Here is a 23,674-nt window from a genome sequence, read left to right as displayed (position 1 = left end):
CACAGGTCAGTGTTTGACCCAACACCTGTGGTCTTGACCTCAGGGCTGTGGCCAAAAGAGAGAGGCCGTGGATTCAAGTGGTGGCGATACGGTCTCTGTGAGGGGGGCAATGTGTTTATCAGTTGGGGGGGATCTTGCACTGTTCACCTCAATAGAGAATGTTTGGCTGCACCTTGGTTTCCCCCAGCAGGGGGGAAGCTGCTGGAGGACAATGACATCTTGCTGGTCCTATTAACACGGGGATCATGACTCAAAAAGTGGTATTGGAAAAAAAGTGATGGAAGAATGGATGGATTATATATCATATAATGAATGCACAGAAAAAACAATAAAGGGATATTTAGCAGTTTCTGCTACATTTTCATTAAATTTTCATCTAAGATTGTCATTGGGAGTGATGAAGGACAGGATTAGGAACAAGTACATTAGAGGGACAGCTCAGGTTGGACGGTTTGGAGACAATGCAAGAGAGGCAAGATTGAGATGGTTTGGACATGTGTGGAGGAGAGATGCTGGGTATATTGGGAGAGGGATGCTGAATATGGAGCTGCCAGGGAAGAGGAGAAGAGAAAGGCCAAAGAGGAGGTTTATGGATGTGGTGAGGGAGGACATGCAGGTGGCTGGTGTGACAGAGGAAGATGCAGAGGACAGGAAGAAATGGAAACGGATGATCCGCTGTGGCGACCCCTAATGGGAGCAGCCAGAAGTACTAGTAGCAGATGTAGCAGTTTCTGCTCTGTAACCCTACAGTCACACCAAAAGCAGCATGAGCAGCAAAAGCAATTGGCAGTGACTCATTTAGCGATGACAAGCAGCTGACACCTTGGCAGCAACAAGCGGCACGGCGCCAGCACCTTGAGTGACAACTTGATGTTGAGCAGACTTTACCTTTATGCAAAGTAGCAACGATGCACCGAGACACCGATTTCAGACAAGGATTTCCTGTTCTGTCATCTCTACAACAAACTTGATGGACTATTAGACGCAACTAAACATGATGTCTGTGGTGCAACCACCTGCCTGGTGATGACTGCTTGACGTCTGACAGCACCGTGAGCACATGGTTAGAATGCATTGCTTTTTTGGGGGGGGCTTTTCCTGCTTTTCTCCCCAATTGTACTTGGCCAATTACCCTATTTTTCGAGCCATCCCGGTCACTACTCCGCCCCCTCTGCCGATCCGGGGAGAGCTGCAGACTACCACATGCCTCCTCCAACACATGTGGAGTCGCCAGACACTTCTTGTCACCTGACAGTGAGGAGTTTCACCAGGGGGACGTAGCGCATGGGAGGATCATGCTATTCCCCCCAGTTCCCCCCTCCTCTGAACAGGCGCCCCGACCGATCAGAGGAGGCGCTAGTGCAGCGACCAGGACACATACCCACATCCGGCTTCCCACCCACAGACACGGCCAATTGTGTCTGTAGGGACGCCCGACCAAGCCGGAGGTAACACAGGGATTCGAACTGGCGATCCCCGTATTGGTAGGCATCAGAATAGAACGCCACGCCACCCGGACGCCCAGGTCAACACCTTTTATCTTTACTTAACTGTAATATAGGGAAAAAAAACAAACCTTTGTCCAGACTGATAGATGTTTTTTGTTTTTCAAAGTGCAGAACCAGGTTTGAAAGACTGACTTCTAAGGTTTTCACATTCATTTTTACCCCAATGGTAAGACGAGAAGCGGCCACATACATGTAACGTGTAAATACAGCGCTGCGGTGTCAAAGCCCAGTGTGTTCTCTGCCAGAGCTGTGACGCGGAATATTCCGGCAGACTTGTAGACATGCCTGATTCCCTCTTCCGTCCAGCTCAGGTTGGAGTAGGACACAGCCGTGCCATCGCCAAAGTCGATCTGGATGTTGGTCCGCAGAGAGTCCCCCTGAAACGTGAGCAGAAATCCATCCCGTTAATTTCAATCTGTTATCTGAGATGTATTGTACACCAATGCACACATTCACAGAACCTTTGTATACCAATGCACACATTAACAGAACCTTTTGCTTTAACGGGGCTTGTAGAACTTCTACCAGAGTGATGATCACTGCTGTTTGGCAGTCTGAAGAACAAGATCTAAATTGGACATCTAATTGATCAGACAAGGGAATTTATACAGAGGAAGAGGATACTCAGCACATTTACTGATATCGGCTATTTCTAATATATATATATATAAGATAGATAGATATATTTGCTGCATAGTTTGCTCAGGACTGAGAAAGCTCAGCAAGCCCCAAAACCTACGAGCTCCAGAGTGCCACTGGGGGCCAGGGGACTGTTTAGTTTGTTCCGTTCACTACCGCTCAGCTTTACTACTCAAATTATTCTTTAGAAGAGACAAACTATTACACATGGCCCATTGTAAGCTGCACTAAGAAGGATTACCTTCACGGTCATAGCGTTGCCTCTATCATTAACATGATCTTTTTCTTCTTCTTCCTCTATCATCATCACTACATTCCCCTCTGAGTAAATCAATACCCACTGACCAAGGGTTTAAATGTTAAAAGAAGAGCACTTATCACAACAGCATGACAGCATCAGAACATCGGAACAGCATCAGAATCAGATTTATTGCCATGTGCATTATATGCTAACAGGACTTCAGCTTGGCGTTGCTGGTACAGAGAACTAAAAAAAAAATGTGCGTGGAAAAAAACCCAAAAAACAAATATATACACACAAAACAGATCTAGGGAAAAAAAGTAAAAACGGCAAAGAAAGTCTGTCAGTGGGGGGCTGAGGGGCAGGGGGCCAGTTGATTAGTCCTGGGGGGGTTCTGATTGGAACAAGGAAGAATCTGTTCTTGTGGCGTGAGGTTTTAGTCCTGATGGACCTCTCAAAAAGTTGTGTGTCCAGGGTGGGAGGGCTCAGCGACAATCTTCTCTCCCCACCTCAAGGTCCTGGAGGTGTGCAGGTCCTGGAGAGATGAGAGGTGGCAGCCGATCACATTCTCCACTGAGCAAACGATGCGGTGCAGCCTGCCCTGGTCCCTGGCGGTGGCGGCAGCATACCAGACGATGATGGAGGAGGTTAGAAAGGACTCAATGATGGAAGTGTAGAAATTCATAACTGTCTGTGGCAGGTTTCTTCAGCTGCCTCAGGAAGTACATCCACTGCTGTGCTTCAACCATTAGGGAGATGATGTTCAAAGCGATGATGATGAGCGATGGTGGTGCCCAGGAAATGGGACGACTCCACAGTGGTAACTGGTAATGATTGTTTGCTGTCTAGTTCAAACCCCGCCCACAAATAACCTTACTGCCCAATGTCTACCTAATGTAAACAACAGCAGCAACAAGGTTCACAGCCTAATGACAACGATGATAAAAACGTTAAACAGCCAGGTAGTGGTTGGGTTAAGAGGGAGTAATGAGATGAGCCAGGAGGAGAGTGCTGAAGAAGAGAGGAATAGCAAGGTTCAAGCCCTGGCTTTACAACATGCCACATAGTGAGTCTCCTGAATAATATCTACATACTGGTATTGATCTGATACCATACGAAAAAACTGTATATTATACAATTTCTTTACTCCCACTTGAATGTGGCCAGTTTCTCAAAACATTTGTAATTACTGTTTTATTTTATTTCTTTCTCTTGGTAAAATTAGCTTTACATTAAGTGTAATCTGAGTCTGGGTCATATTTCTAGGGCCCGAGCACCTAGCGGTGTGAAGCCAGTATTGATTTGTAGGGATTATTATTTTTCTCCATTCAAAAACATTTCTGAGGTGCTAGCGGTCCTCGAAAACTCGTGAAAATTTGCACATGTATCAGAAGAGACTAACATTGATATCTGATATTGGTCTTGGGCTTGGATGTTGCAAATTGGCTTGATAATGCCCCCTAACAAGTCAAAGCCCCCACTTTTAAAACTGACGTAAATATACGAAATTTGGTAGGCAGATGTAATATCTCCAGACAGACAAAAAAGCCTCCTGAAGCCATACCCCAAGTCTAATAAGACGCCAGCTATTTTGAAATTACACTGCAATGTTGTGTAGTTTTTGCCATTTCCAGGCATTGTACTTTGATGAACTCCTCCTAGACTCTAGGAGCCTCAAGCCTCAAGCCTAAAGGCTCCTAGGCTAGAATTTCGCTAAATTGCGAAGCTTTTGAGTTTTTGTGGAATGCCCTTGACTAGCATGCCGGTCAATTTGCATGTTTTACCATGAAAAAGGAAGTTGTTGTAACTTGAATGTACATTGTCCAATCTGCCCCAAATATCTTATGCTTCAGAACAGTCCAGGCCTGAACACATCTACATGTCAATATTGAGTCATAGTTATAGCGCTACCTACTGGCAACAGGAAGTTACAGGTGCTTTTACAATCTCTCCATATCAGGTTAACTAGATCCATCTCAAATTTGGTCAGAGACATCTGAAGCCCATCACACGCCACACCATGGGTGGTGTGGTGGTCTATTCCATTGTCTACCAATACGGGGATCGCCGGTTAGAATCCCTGTGTTACCTCCGGCTTGGTTGGATGTCCCTACAGACACAATTGGCCATATCTACGGGTGGGACGCCAGATGTGGGTATATGTCCTGTTCGCTGCACTAGCGCCTCCTCTGGCCGGTCAGGGTGCCTGATCAGGGGGGCGGGGGGACTGGGGGGGAATAGCGTGATCCTCCTACGCGCTCCCCGAGATCGGGCTGGCTCGGAAGTGTGGGATAATTGGCCATATACAATTTGGGAGGGAAAAAACGGGGGAACACACACATATATATATTTAAATATAGATAGATAGATATTATTTTATTTCATTCATTCATTTATTTATTTATTTTTGGGACCCCCCCCTTTTTTCCCCTCCCCAATTGTATCCGGCCAATTACCCCATTCTTCTGAGCAGTCCCGGTCATTGCTCCACCCCCTCTGCTGATCCAGGGAGGGCTGCAGACTACCACATGCCTCCTCCAATACATGTAGAGTTAGCAGCCGCTTCTTTTCACCTGACAGTGAGGAGTTTCACCAGGGGGACGTAGGGCATGGGAGGATCACACTATTCCCCCCAGTTCCCCCTCCTCCCTGGACAGGCGCCCCGACTGACCAGAGGAGGTGCTAGTGCAGCGGCCAAGACATGCATCCGGCTTCCCACCTGCAGACACGGCCAATTGTGTCTGTAGGGACGCCCGACCAAGCTCGAGTTAACACAGGGATTTGAACCAGCGATCCCCATGTTGGTAGGCAACGGACCGCGATACTACCTGGATGCATATACACTCACTGGCCACTTTATTAGGTACACCTTGCTAGTACCGGGTTGGACCCCCTTTTGCCTTCAGAACTGCCTTAATCCTTCGTGGCATAGATTCAACAAGGTACTGGAAACATTCCTCAGAGAGTTTGGTCCATATTGACATGATAGCATCACGCAGTTGCTGCAGATTTGTCGGCTGCACATCCATGATGCGAATCTCCCGGTCCACCACATCCCAAAGGTGCTCTATTGGATTGAGATCTGGTGACTGTGGAGGCCATTTGAGTACAGTGAACTCATTGTCATGTTCAAGAAACCAGTCTGAGATGATTCGAGCTTTATGACATGGCGCGTTATCCTGCTGGAAGTCGCCATCAGAAGATGGGAACACTGTGGTCATAAAGGGATGGACATGGTCAGCAACAATACTCAGGTAGGCTGTGGCGTTGACACGATGCTCAATTGGTACTAAGGGGCCCAAAGTGTGCCAAGAAAATATCCCCCACACCATTACACCACCACCACCAGCCTGAACCGTTGATACAAGGCAGGATGGATCCATGCTTTCATGTTGTTGACGCCAAATTCTGACCCTACCATCCGACTGTCGCAGCAGAAATCGAGACCCATCAGACCAGGCAACGTTTTTCCAATCTTCTATTGTCCAATTTTGGTGAGCCTGTGCGAATTGTAGCCTCAGTTTCCTGTTCTTAGCTGACAGGAGTGGCACCCGGTGTGGTCTTCTGCTGCTGTAGCCCATCTGCCTCAAGGTTCGACGTGTTGTGCGTTCAGAGATGCTCTTCTGCATACCTCGGTTGTAACGAGTGGTTATTTGAGTTACTGTTGCCTTTCTGTCAGCTCGAACCAGTCTTGCCATTCTCCTCTGACCTCTGGCATCAACAAGGCATTTTCGCCCACAGAACTGCCGCTCACCGGATATTTTCTCTTTTTCGGACCATTCTCTATAAACCCTAGAGATGGTTGTGCGTGAAAATCCCAGTAGATCAGCAGTTTCTGAAATACTCAGACCAGCCTGTCTGGCACCAACAACCATGCCACGTTCAAAGTCACTTAAATCACTTTCTTCCCCATTCTGATGCTCGGTTTGAACTGCAGCAGATCGTCTTGACCATGTCTACATGCCTAAATGCATTGAGTTGCTGCCATGTGATTGGCTGATTAGAAATTTGCGTTAACGAGCAGTTGGACGGGTGTGCCTAATAAAGTGGCCAGTGAGTGTATATATATATACACTACCGTTCAAAAGTTTGGGATCACCCAAACAATTTTGTGTTTTCCATGAAAAGTCACACTTATTCACCACCATATGTTGTGAAATGAATAGAAAATAGAGTCAAGACATTGACAAGGTTAGAAATAATGATTTGTATTTGAAATAAGATTTTTTTTACATCAAACTTTGCTTTCGTCAAAGAATCCTCCATTTGCAGCAATTACAGCATTGCAGACCTTTGGCATTCTAGCTGTTAATTTGTTGAGGTAATCTGGAGAAATTGCACCCCACGCTTCCAGAAGCAGCTCCCACAAGTTGGATTGGTTGGATGGGCACTTCTTTGAGCAGATTGAGTTTCTGGAGCATCACATTTGTGGGGTCAATTAAACGCTCAAAATGGCCAGAAAAAGAGAACTTTCATCTGAAACTCGACAGTCTATTCTTGTTCTTAGAAATGAAGGCTATTCCATGCGAGAAATTGCTAAGAAATTGAAGATTTCCTACACCGGTGTGTACTACTCCCTTCAGAGGACAGCACAAACAGGCTCTAACCAGAGTAGAAAAAGAAGTGGGAGGCCGCGTTGCACAACTGAGCAAGAAGATAAGTACATTAGAGTCTCTAGTTTGAGAAACAGACGCCTCACAGGTCCCCAACTGGCATCTCCATTAAATAGTACCTGTTAGAGCCTGTTTGTGCTGTCCTCTGAAGGGAGTAGTACACACCGGTGTAGGAAATCTTCAATTTCTTAGCAATTTCTCGCATGGAATAGCCTTCATTTCTAAGAACAAGAATAGACTGTCGAGTTTCAGATGAAAGTTCTCTTTTTCTGGCCATTTTGAGCGTTTAATTGACCCCACAAATGTGATGCTCCAGAAACTCAATCTGCTCAAAGAAGTGCCCATCCAACCAATCCAACTTGCGGGAGCTGCTTCTGGAAGCGTGGGGTGCACTTTCTCCAGATTACCTCAACAAATTAACAGCTAGAATGCCAAAGGTCTGCAATGCTGTAATTGCTGCAAATGGAGGATTCTTTGACGAAAGCAAAGTTTGATGTAAAAAAAATCTTATTTCAAATACAAATCATTATTTCTAACCTTGTCAATGTCTTGACTCTATTTTCTATTCATTTCACAACATATGGTGGTGAATAAGTGTGACTTTTCATGGAAAACACGAAATTATTTGGGTGATCCCAAACTTTTGAACGGTAGTGTATATATATATGTATACACACACACACACACATACATACATACATACACACACACACACACACACACACACATATATATATATATATATATATATATATACACACACACACACACACACACACACACACGTATATATATATAGTTATGAATGTGGGTTTTCTTTGCGAGAATTTTTGTCATAGACTAAATCTTATTTCATTTTGGTCTTACAGGAGGCCCTCTGTGCCACGACTATGAGCTTCAGCCATGTGATGGGTTTAGTTACCAAGGTTACCAATCTCATTGGAAGGGGGAACAGGTCTCTCAATCAAAGGAAGTTTGTAGCCTTTTTGGATGAAGCGAGTGCCACTTATGGGGCTTTACAGATGCACACTGAGATCAGATGGATGAGCCGCGGGAAGTGCTTGGAGAGGTTTTTTGCGCTGCACACTGAAATCTCAGTGTTCTTAGAGGGCAGCATCCGATCTGATACAAGTGCTTCCTGCAGTAAACCCAGGGATACAGATTTTCTCTGTGACACAGCCTTCCTTGCGGATATTACCTCGCATCTTAATAACCTTAATATGCAGTTGCAGGGAAGAGGCCAAACTGTCTCAGATCTCTATGCACACATAACGCATTTAAGTGTAAATTAGCCCTGGTCAAAGAAGGCTTTTCATCCGACCATCCAAATTTGGCACAAATAGATCCCAAATGTGAGAAAACACTTCTCAAGTACAGAGCAGACACCGAAACACTGCAGCGGCAGTTCAATTAACGTTTTCAAGATTTCCACGCCATGCAGCCACGAATTGCGTTATTCACTGACCCCCCCCTCTCTGCTGCTGTCAGTGGGCAACCCCCAGAGTTGCAGCCTGAACTTTGCCAACTACAGTCAGACCCCTTCTTTTAAGCAAAGCACAATGAGAGAGGAATTTAATTTTGGAGACCACTACCCAAGTCCCACTTTCCATTCCTCAGGGATTTTGCATTCTCAGTGGCCAGCATGTTTGGGAGCACTTGTGAGAGCAGCTTCTCAACAATGAAGCACATCAAGTCAAAAGACAGAAACAGGCTGACAGATGAAACTCTGATCCAGCTCATGCAAATTGGATGCACAAACGTTGACATTGACATGCAGTCTATTGTACGCCAGCAGGAGAGGCCACAAGTATCTCATTAAGACAGAACTTTATACTGGTCCACCTGTGGGTGCGTTTCAATGGCTTTCAATGGCTTCATCAGTGTATGAGGCATATATTGTAAAAAAGTACTTTGAGTGGTTGGTAGACTAGAAAAGCGTTATATAAAATGCAGTCCATTTACCATTTTGCGCTAAATACATGTCTATTTGAAACATGTCATGGAATGGGAGGGCAGAGTAGAAATGCACTACAAACATGAATATTAGTTTTTGCACTTTAGTGTGAATATTAACTTTTGTGCCATTATTGAATGATGATTTTTGAGACCCCATTGCAATGAAATAATGGTATATCACTCAGGAATGTGGAAATTTGGTTTCTGTGTTAAGCTCATTAAATAGAAATGTTGGTATAATAAACTTTGATTACCAGAATATATTTTATTCTTTTCATTAAATTAGTAGCTTCCCAGAACAGTCATGGAGTCATGGAACAGGGATGCATGGGAGTTTGACCAGCCAGTCTACATGTGTTTTGTAGATTTGGAGAAGGCTTACGACTGTGTACCCTGGGGCACTCTGGGGGGGGGGGGTACTGCGGGAGTATGAGGTAAGGGGGCATTTGCTACAAGCCATCCGGTCCTTGTATAACCAAAGTGAGAGCTGTGTCCGTATTCTCGGCACAAAGTCAAACTTGTTTTTGGTGGGTGTTGGACTCCGCCAAGGTTGTCCCTTGTCCCCGATTCTGTTTTGGATATTCATGGACAAGATCTCAAAGCACAGCCAAGGTGAAGAGTGTGTCCATTTTGGGAACCTGAAAATTGGATCTCTGCTCTTCACAGATGATGTGGTTTTGTTGACTTCATCAGAATGTGACCTCCAGCATGCACTGGGGCAGTTTGTAGCGGAGTGTGAAATGGCCGGGATGAGAGTCAACACCTCCAAGTATGAGGCCACGGTTCTCTACTGGAAAATGGTGGATTGCTCCCTCTGGGTTGGGAATGAGTTGTTGCCTCAAGTGAAGGAGTTCAAGTATCTCGGGGTCTCGTTCACGAGTGAGGGTAGGATGGAGCGGGAGATTGACGGGCGACCATTGTGGTGAAGAGGGAGCTGAGCAAAGCTCAGGCAAAGCTCTCAATTTACCAGTCAATCTTCGTTGAACCCTCACCTATGGTCATGAGCTTTGGGTAGTGACCGAAAGGGTGAGATTGTGGATACAAGCAGCTGAAATGAGTTTCCTCCATATGGTGTCTTAGCTCAGCCTTAGAGACAGAGTGAGGAGCTCGGCCATCTGCAAGGAGCTTTGAGTAGAGCCCCTGCTCCTTCGTGTCGAAAGGAGCAAGTTGAGGTGGTTCGGGCATCCGATTAGGATGCCTCCTGGGCGCCTTCCTTTGGAGGTTTTCCAGGCACGTCCAACTGGGTGGAGACCCCAGGGTAGACCCAGAACTCGCTGGACGGACTACATGTCCAATCTGGCCTGGGAACGCCTTGGGATCCCCCAGGAGGAGCTGGAGGGCGTTGCTGGGGGGAGGGATGTCTGGAGTGCCCTACTTAAGATTGCTGCCACTGTGACCCCACCCCAGAGAAGCAGCTGAAGATGAATGAATGAATGAATGAATTAGTAGCTATAATTGGTTAATTGAGTGATAGGTTTACAGTATCCCACTGGTGGAATTGTACTGTCATAATCTGTCCCTCTGGATAACATTTTTGTGGCCTTCTCTATCATCAAAGTTGCCCATCCCTGGTCTAAAACACAAAATATTTCCAAATCAAATTGGGCTTTGCTAATATTGAAAACACATTCTAGGACTGAAATAAAGACAGTAGTGCTGAGTAAACACTGTTTTTTTTTTTTAGTTCAGCTCATTTTCGGCTCTGGAAAAAAAATTGTATTTTGGTTTCGATTGTGATTTTTCAAAATTATCTTGATTTTGTTGGCTGGACATAGTAAAGATACATTTTAAAAATCACAATCAAAACCAAACTGTTCTGAAAAAAAAAAGAATCGTCAACCACTTAACTTAAAATATTTAAAAATAAAAAAAAAACATCAATTTAAGCCAATATTTACAAACTTCTAAATAAAACTTTTCCAGGATCAAAACGAATCAAAATTGAGGTTTACTTAGCAAAATCACTAAGTGCTCAGAAGCTCACTGTCAATTTAAAAATGGGGGAAAAAAATGTCCTATCTCAATGTTTGCCTTTCATTGGTGGGGCAACTGGTTTGTTTCCATTTGGGTTACAGATTGCGCCTTTCACAACAATACTGATGCTGCCTTTCCTCTTCCTTGCTGGTTCATGATCTTCTCCCCCACTCCTCTCTCCCTCCATCTACTAGCCTGATACCTCCTGCAAGTCCCCACTTTCTTTTAATGCTTTGTTAAACCTGGAAAATGCTGGTGTATGCAATGGATCCTAATCATTGTCGTTACTGCAGCACTGAACTGTGTTAAATATCTGGGATCTGGAACCAGAATTCCCAGCAGGCTTAGATGCTGCAAGGTGTATTACTGCACTCCACAAACAATAGTATGCACTGCACATCATTCTCTACCTTAGCATCAAACTCAGAAAAAGAGGAACATTGACTAAGTATCAATGTTTCTAATGATAAAAACCAATCTCAATCAATTAGTTTTAGAAACACAAAAAATAAACCAAAATTTTGGGTTAATCGTTCAGCACTAAAACACAGACTCGGAGGCAGAGGTACAGGCCAGCATTATTGTTTTCACGCCGACAACCTAGCAGCTACTGTTGTGATACCTCTATTATGCACACACAGCATGACTAGCTGCATAGCAGTACATATGTGTGTGTGTGTGTGTGTGTCTAACATTTTAATTCTGGTTGTGTGCATATTTGCACAAGACCTTGTTGGTTTGTGCTACGTTCACTATGTGAAAGTACCGACTTTTCTGTACTTCAGTAATGTAACATACATATAATAATGGGAGCGAGATACTTGAACATGTTGCAGTGTACACGTTAATCAGACCGGCGAGAGAGAGAATAATACAAAAAACACAGCATGAAAATAACATTGGCACCCTACGGCAGCAGCCGGGGGAATTTGCCCAGAGCAAAGACCCAGCCTAATACATCACATCTCCTCCCCACCTACTCAGATTGCAGTCCCCGTGAACCCCTGCTGATTATTAATGACACGCGAGATGTTCCAACAGAACAACACTGAATACCTTATAACATGTATGAAGAGTTCACCCCCAAAACATTCAACGATCAGCTTGCATTACACAACAGGAAATGCACATTACAAATCCTGACTGAGGCTGGGGGAACACTAATGTGAGAGAAAATTGAAAAATAGGTTATCAGTTTATAAATAATTTCCATGACACTGCCCTCCACTTCGAGCATGCCTTGGGATTTTTCTGCCCCAGCACAAAGACAAGACTCACTAACTAAACTGGTGGGGCAAGTGCCCCTTACCGAAGGTCTGTTAAAAGGTGAGGTGGTCAGGGGTTTGATAACCTGTGAAGGGAACCTCCTACCAGTCTCTTCAGGAGCATGAGCCTCCTCTGATACTTCTGCTGGTCTTGGGTTGGCTGCCTCTGATTAGGTGACTGAGTGGCAGGTTGTGGTGGCTCTCCAGATGCTAGCATTTCTGGGTCAAATGCAAATTTTCACATCCCTCACCCTCTCTGGCTACAACCCACAACCAACTGCACTCCATGCTAGCCATTCTCCCATCCCCACCAAACCCCTACCTGCACTCAGGATCTGTGTTGAGGATGTGCACCAGCTCTTCCAGAGACAGAAGACCAGGAAGGCACCAGGCCCAGATGGCGTGTCACCCTCATGTCTGAAAGACATATGCAAGAGTCCTGTTTGTGGACTTCAGCTCAGCGTTCAACTCCATCGTCCCAGATATCCTCCACTCCAAACTCACCCGGCTCACTGTACCAGTCCCCATCTGCCAGTGGATTAAAAACTTCCTGACAGACAGGAGGCAGCTGGTGAGGCTGGGGAAAATCACATCCAGAACCCAGACAATCAGAATTGGCGCCCCACAGGGATGTGTGATCTCCCCTCTACTTTTCTCCCTCTACACAAATGACTGCATCTCAGGAGACCCGTCTGTTAAACTCCTGAAGTTTGCAGATGACACAACCATCATTGGCTTTATCCAGGATGGTGACAAGTCTGCATATAGACGGGAGGTTGAACAACTGGCCCTCTGGTGCAGCCATAACATCCTTGAGCTGAACATGCTCAGATGACAGTGGACTTCAGCAGGAGCCCCCCTCACCATAATCTGCACCCCCCCACCATACTCAGGAGCATGGTGTCTGCAGTGAAAATGTGCAGATTTCTGGGTTTCACAATCTCCCAGTACCTAAGGCAGGCATCCAACATAGACACAATCATCAAAAATGCCCAGCAGAGGATTTACTTTCTCCACCAGCTCAGGAAGTTCAACCTGCCTCAGGTACTGCCGATTCAGTTCTACACTGCAACAATCCTGTCTGTCCTCTGCACATCCATCACTGTCTGGTCTGGATCAGCCACCGAACAGAACAGGGACAGACTACAACGGACAGTTGGGTCTGCAGAGAAAATCATTGGTGCCAACCTGTCCTTCATTCAGGATGTATACATATCCAGACTCAGGAAACAGGCAGGCAACATCACTGCAGACCCATCACACCCTGGTCACAATCTGTTCCAACTCCTCCCCTCTGGCAGGCGCTACAGAGCACTGTACCCCAAAACATACACATAGAAACAGTTTCAGCCTCTCGCCCTTGACATCAAAGCGATCGCCCTTGATCCCGCCCCCGTCACAGCCTCTCTCCCTTGACTTCAAAGCAATCAGCCTCTCCCTTGACATCAAAGGGATCATCACCCTTAAAAAGCCTCCACTGTGGTCCAGTCTTCGCTGGAATGTCGCCTTTCATGGACTTCTGCCTGCCTGCCTATCTGCCACTGAGCCCACTCCTGCTCTACCCCTGAGATCGGTTACTTCAATAAAGACTTGATTCTTCCCTTACCTGGTTGGCCCATCTGCTTTCGGGTTCTTTCCTGATACGTGACAGTACGTTCCAGCCACTATGGACCCAGCAGACCATTCCACCACAGACCTGGCCACGGTCTGCCAGGCTGTAGCCAACCAGGAATCGGTCCTCGGCCAGCACAGCCAGGTGCTACAGGGGATGGCTGACGCCCTCCGTGGGCTCAGCTCAAAGATCTCCAGAATCCAGACCCAACTTAGTGCCTCCGCTAACCCGGGATCCGCCCCTCCAGCTCAGCCACCCCCAGCGCCATCAACTTCGGCTAAGGAACCATGGGTTGCCCCGCCCGATAAGTATGATGGAGATTTTGGACTTTGTTGCCCTTTTTTGATGCAGTGTGAGATTGCGTTTAACCAGCAGCCCCAGTCATATTCCACGGATGGAGCCAAAGTCGCTTACATCATGGGTCTTCTCCGGGGAAGCGCCCTGGATTGGGCTACAGCAGTGTGGGAGATGCGGGCCTCCACTTCCTCATCCTACGCTGAGTTCACCACTGCTTTTCGCCAGGTTTTTGATCATCCCGTGCGGGGAAAGGACACGTCAAAAAGACTGATCTCTCTCCGCCAGGGTTCCCGCAGCGTCGTTGACTACTCAGTTGCGTTCCGTACGCTATCAGCGGAGAGTGGATGGAACAACGAGTCCCTCCAGGCCAGCTTTTCCAACGGTCTAAGCGAATCCATAAAGGATGAATTGGTTTCCTACCCCGAGCCTGGAGGGTTGGAGGAATTGGTTACCCTGGCCATTCGTGTGGACAACCGTCTCCGGGAGCGGAGGCGAAAGAGATGACGCGCCGCTTTCCTGGTCACAACAACTTACCAGAGGCCACACCTCCAAACTCTGGGGGCTGAGCTCGCTCGGGTGAGGTTGCCGTCCTCCGAGAAAGCCCGAGGTGTGACTCTTCCCCAGCTTCGGAGCCGATGCAACTCGGCCGCTTCCGGCTCAACCCGGAGGAGCGTCAACGCCGCATCACCAAGAACAGCTGCTTGTATTGTGGTCAGCCTGGTCACTTTCTCGCCTCCTGCCCTCACCATTCCGTCAAACTAGCAGGCTCACGAGGGAGGGGGAGGATCCTCGTGAGCCCAACTGTCTGCCCTCTGTCTCCTCGTCCACGTACCCAGTTGCAAGCTACCATCAGTTTTAAAGTTCAGTCCACTAAACTTTTGGCTTTAATTGACTCTGGAGCTGATGAAAGCTTTTTGGATGCAAGTGTTGTGAAGCAGCTAGGTCTTGCCACTGTGAGTCTGGACCAGCCTCTTGAAGCTAATGCCCTGGATGGACGTCTCCTGGCCCGGATAACCTCTAAGACCGAGCCTGTGCGCCTCCTGTTGTCGGGAAACCATCAAGAGGAGTTACGTTTTTTCGTTATCAATTCTCCCTTTGTTCCCATTATACTTGGTCATCCCTGGCTGGTTAAGCATAGTCCCCATATTGATTGGTCATCAGCCAGAATTTCAAGTTGGAGTCACGTCTCTCATGCCATAAGCCTCCAGTCTGCTCTGCCTCAGTCTGTCCCCTGTCAGGTGTCAAGCTCTGAGACCTCTGACCTGTCACTGGTGCCTCCTGAGTACCATGACCTCCAAGCCGTGTTCAACAAGCAGCAAGCTCTCTCCCTGCCTCCTCATTGCCCCTATGATTGCGCTGCTATTGACCTGCTGCTGGGCGCTCCCCTCCCCAGCAGCTGCCTATATAGCCTCTCCAAGCCTGAGCAGGAGTCCATGGAGAGGTACACATCAAGGACTCCTTGGCTGCTGGTCTTATTCGCCCGTCATCATCACCCCTTGGTGCTGGGTTCTTTTTTGTGGCCAAGAAGGACAAGACCCTCTGGCCGTGTATTGACTATAGAGGCCCCAATAACATCACGGTCAAGAATAAGTATCCTCTGCCCCTCGTGACTTCCGTTTTTGATTCTCTCCAGGGAGCCACAGTGTTCACTAAACTAGACCTCCGCAATGCTTACCACCTGGTCCGGGTTCGAGACGGAGATGAATGGAAGACTGCCTTCAACACCCCCCTGGGGGCATTTTGAATATCTGGTGATGCCGTTTGGTCTCACTAATGCCCCAGCTGTCTTCCAGAGTCTGGTCAATGACGTCCTACGTGACATGTTGGATCGTTTCGTTTTTGTTTACCTGGATGATATTCTGATTTTTTCCAGAGACCTGTCAGAGCATGTCATGCACATCCGCCAAGTCCTTCAACGGCTTCTGGAGAACCGCCTTTTCGTAAAAGCAGAGAAGTGCGAATTCCATGCTCCTTCAGTCACCTTCCTGGGCTACATCGTGGCCGATGGGCAGGTGAGAATGGACCCCGCCAAGGTCAGAGCGGTTCTTGAGTGGCCAAGCCCGACCAGCCGTAAGCAGCTTCAGAGGTTCCTCGGGTTTGCCAACTTCTACAGACAGTTCATCCGCAACTACAGCTGCGTTGCGGCCCCACTAACCGCTCTTACCTCCACCTCCAGACCGTTCCTGTGGACCCCTGTAGCAGAGGCAGCTTTCCAAGCCCTCAAGCACCGCTTCACCACAGCTCCTATCCTCATACAGCCAGACCCAACGAAGCAGTTCGTTGTAGAAGTGGATGCCTCTGAGATTGGGGTGGGGGCGGTCCTTTCTCAGCGCTCCAGTGAGGATGGCAAGACACACCCCTGTGCCTTCCTGTCTCGCCGTCTCTCCCCAGCTGAAAGGAACTATGACGTGGGGAATCGTGAGCTCCTGGCAGTGAAATTGGCACTGGAGGAATAGCGACATTTTCTGGAGGGGTCTGAGCTTCCTTTCATAGTGTGGACTGACCATAAGAACCTGGCATACATCCAGTCAGCAAAGCGACTCACCGCGCGCCAAGCCAGGTGGGCGCTCTTTTTTGGTCGTTTTAATTTTTCTTTGACGTACAGACCTGGCTCCAGGAATGCCAAGCCCGATGCTCTGTCTCGTGTGCATGGGGAGGAGTCTGAGCCCAAGCTCCAACCTGACACCATCGTTCCCTCTACCTGTGTGGTTGCGGCTGCGGCTGTCACCTGGAACATTGAAAGGGAGGTCATGGCAGCACAACAGACTCAGCCTGACCCAGGTAACGGTCCCCCCGGGCGCTTGTTTGTTCCAGATGCTGTTAGATCTAGCGTGTTGCAGTGCATGGGCTCACTCTTCCAAACTTACCTGCCATCCTGGAGTAACCCGTACCCTAGCCTTCCTCCGCAGGCGGTTCTGGTGGCCTTCCATGACGGAGGATACTGGGTCTTTTGTTTCTGCCTGTCCTGTTTGTGCCCAGAATAAGCTCTCCACTCGGGCCAGTGCCGGTCTGCTGCACCCCCTGCCTGTTCCACACCGTCCCTGGTCGCATCTGTCCTTGGATTTCGTCTCTGGTCTGCCCGCCTCCGATGGTAACACCGTTGTACTGACTGTTGTTGATCGCTTCAGTAAATTTGCTCACTTTTTGCCCTTGTCTAAACTGCCTTCGGCCCGAGAGACTGCGGATCTGCTGGTCAGGGAGGTTTTCCGGGTCCACGGTCTTCCCCTTGATATAGTGTCTGACCGTGGCCCCCAGTTCACTTCTGCTGTCTGGAAGGCTTTCTGCTCTGCCATCGGTGCCACCGTCAGCCTGTCATCGGGGTTCCATCCTCAGACCAACGGCCAGGCCGTGAGGGCCAACCAGGCATTGGAGACTGTCCTCCGCTGTCTGGTGTCTGCCAACCCATCCTCTTGGTCCTCACAACTTCCCTGAGTAGAATATGCCCATAACACATTGTCATCGTCTGCTACTGGGTTGTCCCCTTTTCAATGCCTTTACGGCTATCAGCCCCCCCTTTTTCCTTCTCAAGAGGTAGACCTTCCGGTTCCGTCTGTCCAGGCCCATGTCCGTCGGTGCCGTCGGACCTGGCAGCGAGCCCATGCTGCACTGCTCAGGGCCTCCGGCCGTTACCAGCGCTTGGCGGGTCGTCATCGCACCCCTGCTCCGGACTACTCCCCCGGTGACCAGGTATGGCTCTCTACCAAGGATCTACCCTTGAAATCGGACGCCAAGAAACTGTCCCCCAGGTATATTGGTCCCTTTCCCATTGTCAAAGTCATTAACCCCTCTGTGGTCCGTCTGAAGCTGCCCCGCACTCTCTGGGTTCACCCCTCCTTCCATGTGTCCTGCCTCAAACCTGTCTCTACCAGCCCTCTAGTTCCTCCGGCCCCCCCGCCCCCACCTCCTTGTATGATCAATGATCATCCGGCTTACACCGTTCGTCATCTCCTGGACTCTCGGCGCCGCGGTCGCGGTCTGCAGTATCTCGTGGACTGGGAGGGATATGGCCCGGAGGAGAGGTGTTGGGTCCCTCGTCGCCTGGTCCTGGACGCGAACCTCATCCGGGACTTCCACAGGACGCACCCTGACGGGTCTGGTAGGTCGCCCGGTGGCGCCCCTCGGAGGGGGGGTACTGTCACAGCCTCTCGCCCTTGACATCAAAGCGATCGCCCCTGACACCTGCTGACCCCCCCTGTCACAGCCTCTCTCCCTTGACTTCAAAGCAATCAGCCTCTCGCCCTTGACATCAAAGCGATCGCCCTTGATCCCCCCCCCCGTCACAGCCTCTCTCCCTTGACTTCAAAGCAATCAGCCTCTCCCTTGACATCAAAGGGATCATCACCCTTAAAAAGCCTCCACTGTGGTCCAGTCTTCGCTGGAACGTCGCCTTTCATGGACTTCTGCCTGCCTGCCTATCTGCCACTGAGCCAACTCCTGCTCTACCCCTGAGATTGGTTACTTCAATAAAGACTTGATTCTTCCCTTACCTGGTTGGCCCGTCTGCTTTCGGGTTCTTTCCTGATACGTGACAATAAGTCAATCCTTGTGTATATATCTGAAGATTGTTGTGTTGTAGTGTTGTTATTCTATGTTAGATACACAGACAGCCAAGAAACCGGAGTCAAACTCCATGTGTGTGCAAACCTACATGGCCAATAAACATGATTCTGATTCTGATGGATCGATGTATTGTGGGATCTTCGACTGGTATTCATTAGCAGCCTGGCTGCAACATTTTGCATTAGTTGCAGGCAGGACAGGGCTGCTGGGCTCAGGCAGGAGAAAAGGGCGTTGCATTAGTCAAGATGTGAAAAATTACGGTATGGCTCTCTGGTTGATATCATCAATTTGACTTTTGTGATATTCAGGAGGTTTAAAAAGCAGGTTTGCAAAGCATCTTTATGATTAGGCTTCATTTATCTACTGTTGTATTTCTTGCACAAAGCAGAACAAGGAATAAGAAAATAAGAATGACAATTTCAGGGGCCTTAATTCTTCTGTATCAAGTTAATTCGTGTCAGCAAAATCTGTCTTTTTTTCATTGTGGTTGCTTTAGGGCGTATAAACTGGACATGGGTTTTGGTGGTTGTCATTTACAATAAGTTAAATAAAGAGGATAAAGTCCCCCCAACTGCATCCGGCCAACCACCCCACTCCTGTGAGCCGTCCCGGTCGCTGCTCCACCTCCTCTGCCGATCCGGGGAGAGCTGCAGACTACTACGTTTCCTCCGATACATGTGGAGTCGCCAGCCGCTTCTTATCACCTGACAGTGAGGAGTTTCGCCAGGGGGACATAGTGCATTGGAGGATCATGCTACCCCCCCCCAGTTCCCCCTTCCCCCTGAACAGGCGCCCCTGACCGACCAGAAGTGGCGCTAGTGCAGCGACCAGGACACATACCCACATCCGGCTTCCCAACCGCAGGGATGCCCGACCAAGCCGGAGGTAACACGGGGATTCAAACTGGCGATCCCCGTGTTGATAGGAAACAGAATAGACCGTTATGCTACCCGGACGCCCGGATAAAGTCATTTTTGACCGGGGGATGTAATCATTTGATAAATATATCCACCTATTCCAAAACATCACATGATGTCAATACTTTATCTTCTCACTCTTTGTTTATCTACATGTACACTGCAGTACCGTAGCCAGATTAAATATTTAGGGCCATTAGCACTCCCCAAGAAATACTGCCACTGCAACCTTCATGAATATAAATTAAAGTTTGAATTCATCTCAAAGATTTTCTGAAATGAAGAGGAAAGAACCCCCCGCCACCCCGTCTCTTATCGCATAATTCTACCACGCACCTTACCCCCAACCTCCATTTCCGTCAGACAAGTCCTCTCTTAATGAAAGAATTGAGGCCTCGATTTCTCAACTCATCATACAGTAATACCACAAGTAGGCTGGACGAGCGCTCGGGGGATACACACTTACCTCCAGAGGTTGAAGTAGTGCGTTAACGCCGCCGCTACAAATGCCCGAACCCCACATAATCAGCGGCCCCAGCCCCAAACGTGGCGCCTCTAACTCACTGACAGGGTCTCTGGTGAGGCCCTTCATGCTCGGCTCTGTCTGAGCTCAGCTCTCCTGCGGCGCGTGGGTAAAATGGGTCCATTTGACTCAAACTTTAGAGAGTTTGGAACGAGACTACATTCCCCGCTAGCTCCAGAATGTTCCTACCCAATAATGGCACATTGTATATGTCAGGCGGTAGGTATCTGTAGGCTATATCTCACATATAGTAGATATAGAATAATGAGGTAGTTCAACTCCATTCTGAAACAACTTGACCTTATGCATACTCTAATTTCAATGCATTGCAGTAACTCATTGATTTTTCTTGTGTCTTATGTTTGAAATCAATGAGATTAATTGATTTTTTTCTTTTTTCTTTTAGGCTGTCTTAGCTATCAATGCAGCTACAGTTCTGTGCATACCTCATCCAGATTCACCAGGAAGGAGACGTTGGTGCCCAGGTTGGCGATGAGCTTGCCATTTCTACTAGTCAGGGCAAGTCCTTTCGGAGGTCTGTTGGGACACTGTTGTTTTCTGGCCGCGTAGATCTCTTTCACGCCTTTGGTGCAGTTGTTCGATACCACTTTGCGGTACCTTCGGAGAGATGTTAAAAGTTTTTAGAATTTCTGTTATCAATATTTGATATGTTTAAGTTGACGGGGCTGATGTTAAATGAAATTGTGGCTAGCGCGTGTGTTCGACAGTGGCTGACTGTCCTCAGCATGCAGTTATGTCAGTCTGTGCAGATCTTGAATACTTGACAGCCTGACTGCAAAAACAGACAACATTGCTATTGACAAGTGGAGCCGTGCCAGTGGCTGAGACACCCGTCAGTGATTAATCTGCATGGCAGTGTGACAAAATACTGTTATCCACGCCAACTACCACGTCGTGTCTACTCTGCAAAGTGCAGAAAACAATAATTTGAAAATAAAGGTTAATCAGATGTTGTGTAACCAAGGAGAATATCATCGCCATGGTTACGATATTTCACAACACTTTGATAATGATATTAATGGACCACATGTAGTATATAGACACCCAAAGCGCTTTACATTGAAGGGGGAAACTCACCTCAACCACCACCAATGTGTAGCACCACCTGGGTGATGCACGGCAGCCATTTCGCGCCAGAACGCTCACCACACATGAGCTTGAGGTGGAGAGGGAGGAGTCGCTGAGCCAGTTACATGGGGGGATGATTAGGTGGCCAGGTTGGGACTTTTGCCAGGACACCGGGGAACCCCCTACCTACTCTTTGTGGTAAGTGCCATGGGATCTATAATGACCACAGTGCGCCAGGACCTCCGTTTAACGTCTCATCTGAAGGACGGCATCTCCTACAGCCCAGTGGCCCCATCCCTGCACTGGGGCACTGGGATTTGTTTGTTTTTATTGGGACCAGAGGGAAGACTGCCCCCCACTAGTCCACCAAACCACTTCCGGCAGCAACTAATGCACCTTTTCCACCACATGGTACCGACTCGACTCGCTTCTGTGTCGTTTTTCCATTACCGACAGACCACGGCGTGGATTTTCGGCTCTCCTTTTTTTTCAGTTTCAAAATGTACTTTAAAGATAACTCCGCTTCGGTATTTAAAAAGGTAGAGGCTAGTTCCCATCGATGCAGAGAACTGTCAACTGAGCATGCGAAAGTACTCGTCGCCTCCGTTGTTTGGGTAGGTTAGGGTTAGGGCGGGGTTAGGGTTAAAGTTAGCCAATCAGACGCAGAGTAGGGGTGGGTCTTCCTAGAATCCTAACGCCTGGATGCTACGCGGGGCGTGTGGAGGCGCGGTAGAGGCATTTCGCGCATGCTCAGTTGACCGTTCTCTACTCCATTTCCGTTCTCTGCATCGACGGGAACTGGCCTCTACCTATTTAAAAATGCCGGGCGATATCCCATGCGCGCACTGATGACGCGGTGACGGAAAATGACGCAGCGACGCGTTTCTCTGACCAATCAGCGGTCTGCATCGAGTACCCGCTCCGTTTTTTGAGGGGGAAATTCGACAAAGGTGGTACCAGAAAAGTGGTGACAGTTACCAAAATGCCGGTACTTTCCATTAATGGAAAACGAAAAAAGGGCGAGACGAGTCGAGCCGGTACCCTGTTGTGGAAAAGGGCCACAAGTTTTCCCGAGAGTCTCCCGTCCTAGTACCCGCCAAGCCCACAGCTGCTTAACTTCTGCCCTTCAGCAGAGCCGGGGTACATGCTGGTGTAAACTACTAATAACACACATTAGTCCCTAACTAACAGGTCTGACCCTTTAGCCGAGCGGTTAGTGATGTCGCCTTGTGGTGCAGTACACCTCGGATCGAATCCTGCACCGGGTGAAAAATAACCGATTACACTGGTATGGCTGCCAGCACTTGGCCGACATTATTTTTATTTTTTTTACCTTGAAATAGCGGAGGAACTGAGGTGAATCCCAAATACAAGATTAACTGAATTCCAATATACAGGAAATGCATCTAAAGCCTTTAGAAAGTACCCGTACTCCAAACGACCCGAACTGCCTCGAATCTTAAAATAGACCTCCCTTCAGCGATGTGAACCGGGATGGAAATGTCAGATCCTATAAGCCCGCTCAGCCCGACTCACCCTGTGCTGTTGAAGTAGTTTTGCCCCTGGCTGCAGCTGCTGGAGATGGTGGATGGATTGAACCAGAAGGCTGGCCGGCAGTTCCCGTCCCCGCGCCGCTCGTACCCATAATCACTAGGAGACAATAGAGCACATCGACAAGGCACCTGATCAATGTCAGCGGTGAAAAAAAGAGACATCGTCACGCGGGCAGGGTCCAATTCCCTGGCTAATCCATCTCGCTGTAATCGGGGACACTATCGGGGCGCTCTGGCAGAAAAAAATGAGTCATTATTATCCATCGATTAAGACCTCCGCTGACAAATGCTCCCCGAGCGCGCGAGGCGGCACGAGCAGCCCGGGGTGTGCGCACCGGAGCTGCGGTAACCCTCGCTGCAAGGCCCGCCAGCAGCTTCCAATCACAACATGATTTACCCCTCACGCAGCAAGGGGAGCAAATGCCAATTCTTATAACGGCCGAGACATTGATTTATCAATTAATGACCAAGCCAGAAGAAATAAATAAAGCAGCCCTGCTCAGGTTTGCCTCTGCGATTAAGAACCTGTGGATGTTACTTAACAGACCGTCAGCTTACATCAGCTCTGCGGCAGGCTATGGAGAAGGGGAGCAGGCGCGCGACGTCCATTCTGGGTGAGAACAAGCGGGAGCGCATCGCTTGCGGTGCTGAATCACTGTGATGCAAAGCACAGCTGCAGAGATGCAACATGCATACAAAGTATAAGCTTAAAGAAGATCCTCCAAAATAATCCCTCGGGGCGCAAAGTGAGAAGGTCGATTCCCTAGAAAGCCATAAGATACCAGTTACAGTATCTATATCTATCTATACATATATGTGTGTGTGTGTGTGTGTTTTCGGTGTGTGTGTGTGTGTGTGGATTACAACTAACTGCCTTCACCATTTGGTTTACCAACTCCTATCCACGAAGCTCAGGTGGACGAGACT

At 48.2% G+C, this 23,674-nt stretch overlaps 1 protein-coding gene across 1 annotated transcript in view; it reads right to left on the bottom strand.

Annotated features, from left to right (window-relative positions):
• sorcs3a (sortilin related VPS10 domain containing receptor 3a) overlaps positions 1–23,674 on the bottom strand; it is a 397,304-nt gene that overhangs the window by 45,434 nt on the left and 328,196 nt on the right. The window contains exons 17-19 of the mRNA XM_056280569.1: positions 22,731–22,844; positions 20,552–20,723; positions 1,699–1,885 (exon numbers count right to left, since the gene is read on the bottom strand). Coding sequence (XP_056136544.1) covers positions 1,699–1,885; positions 20,552–20,723; positions 22,731–22,844 — 473 coding nt within the window. The remainder of the gene's footprint in view (positions 1–1,698; positions 1,886–20,551; positions 20,724–22,730; positions 22,845–23,674) is intronic.

The sequence above is a fragment of the Lampris incognitus genome, chromosome 5, assembly GCF_029633865.1.
Source record: "Lampris incognitus isolate fLamInc1 chromosome 5, fLamInc1.hap2, whole genome shotgun sequence".
NCBI classification, from domain to species: Eukaryota; Metazoa; Chordata; class Actinopteri; order Lampriformes; family Lampridae; genus Lampris; species Lampris incognitus.
This window is presented reverse-complemented; position numbering and strand designations above follow the sequence as displayed.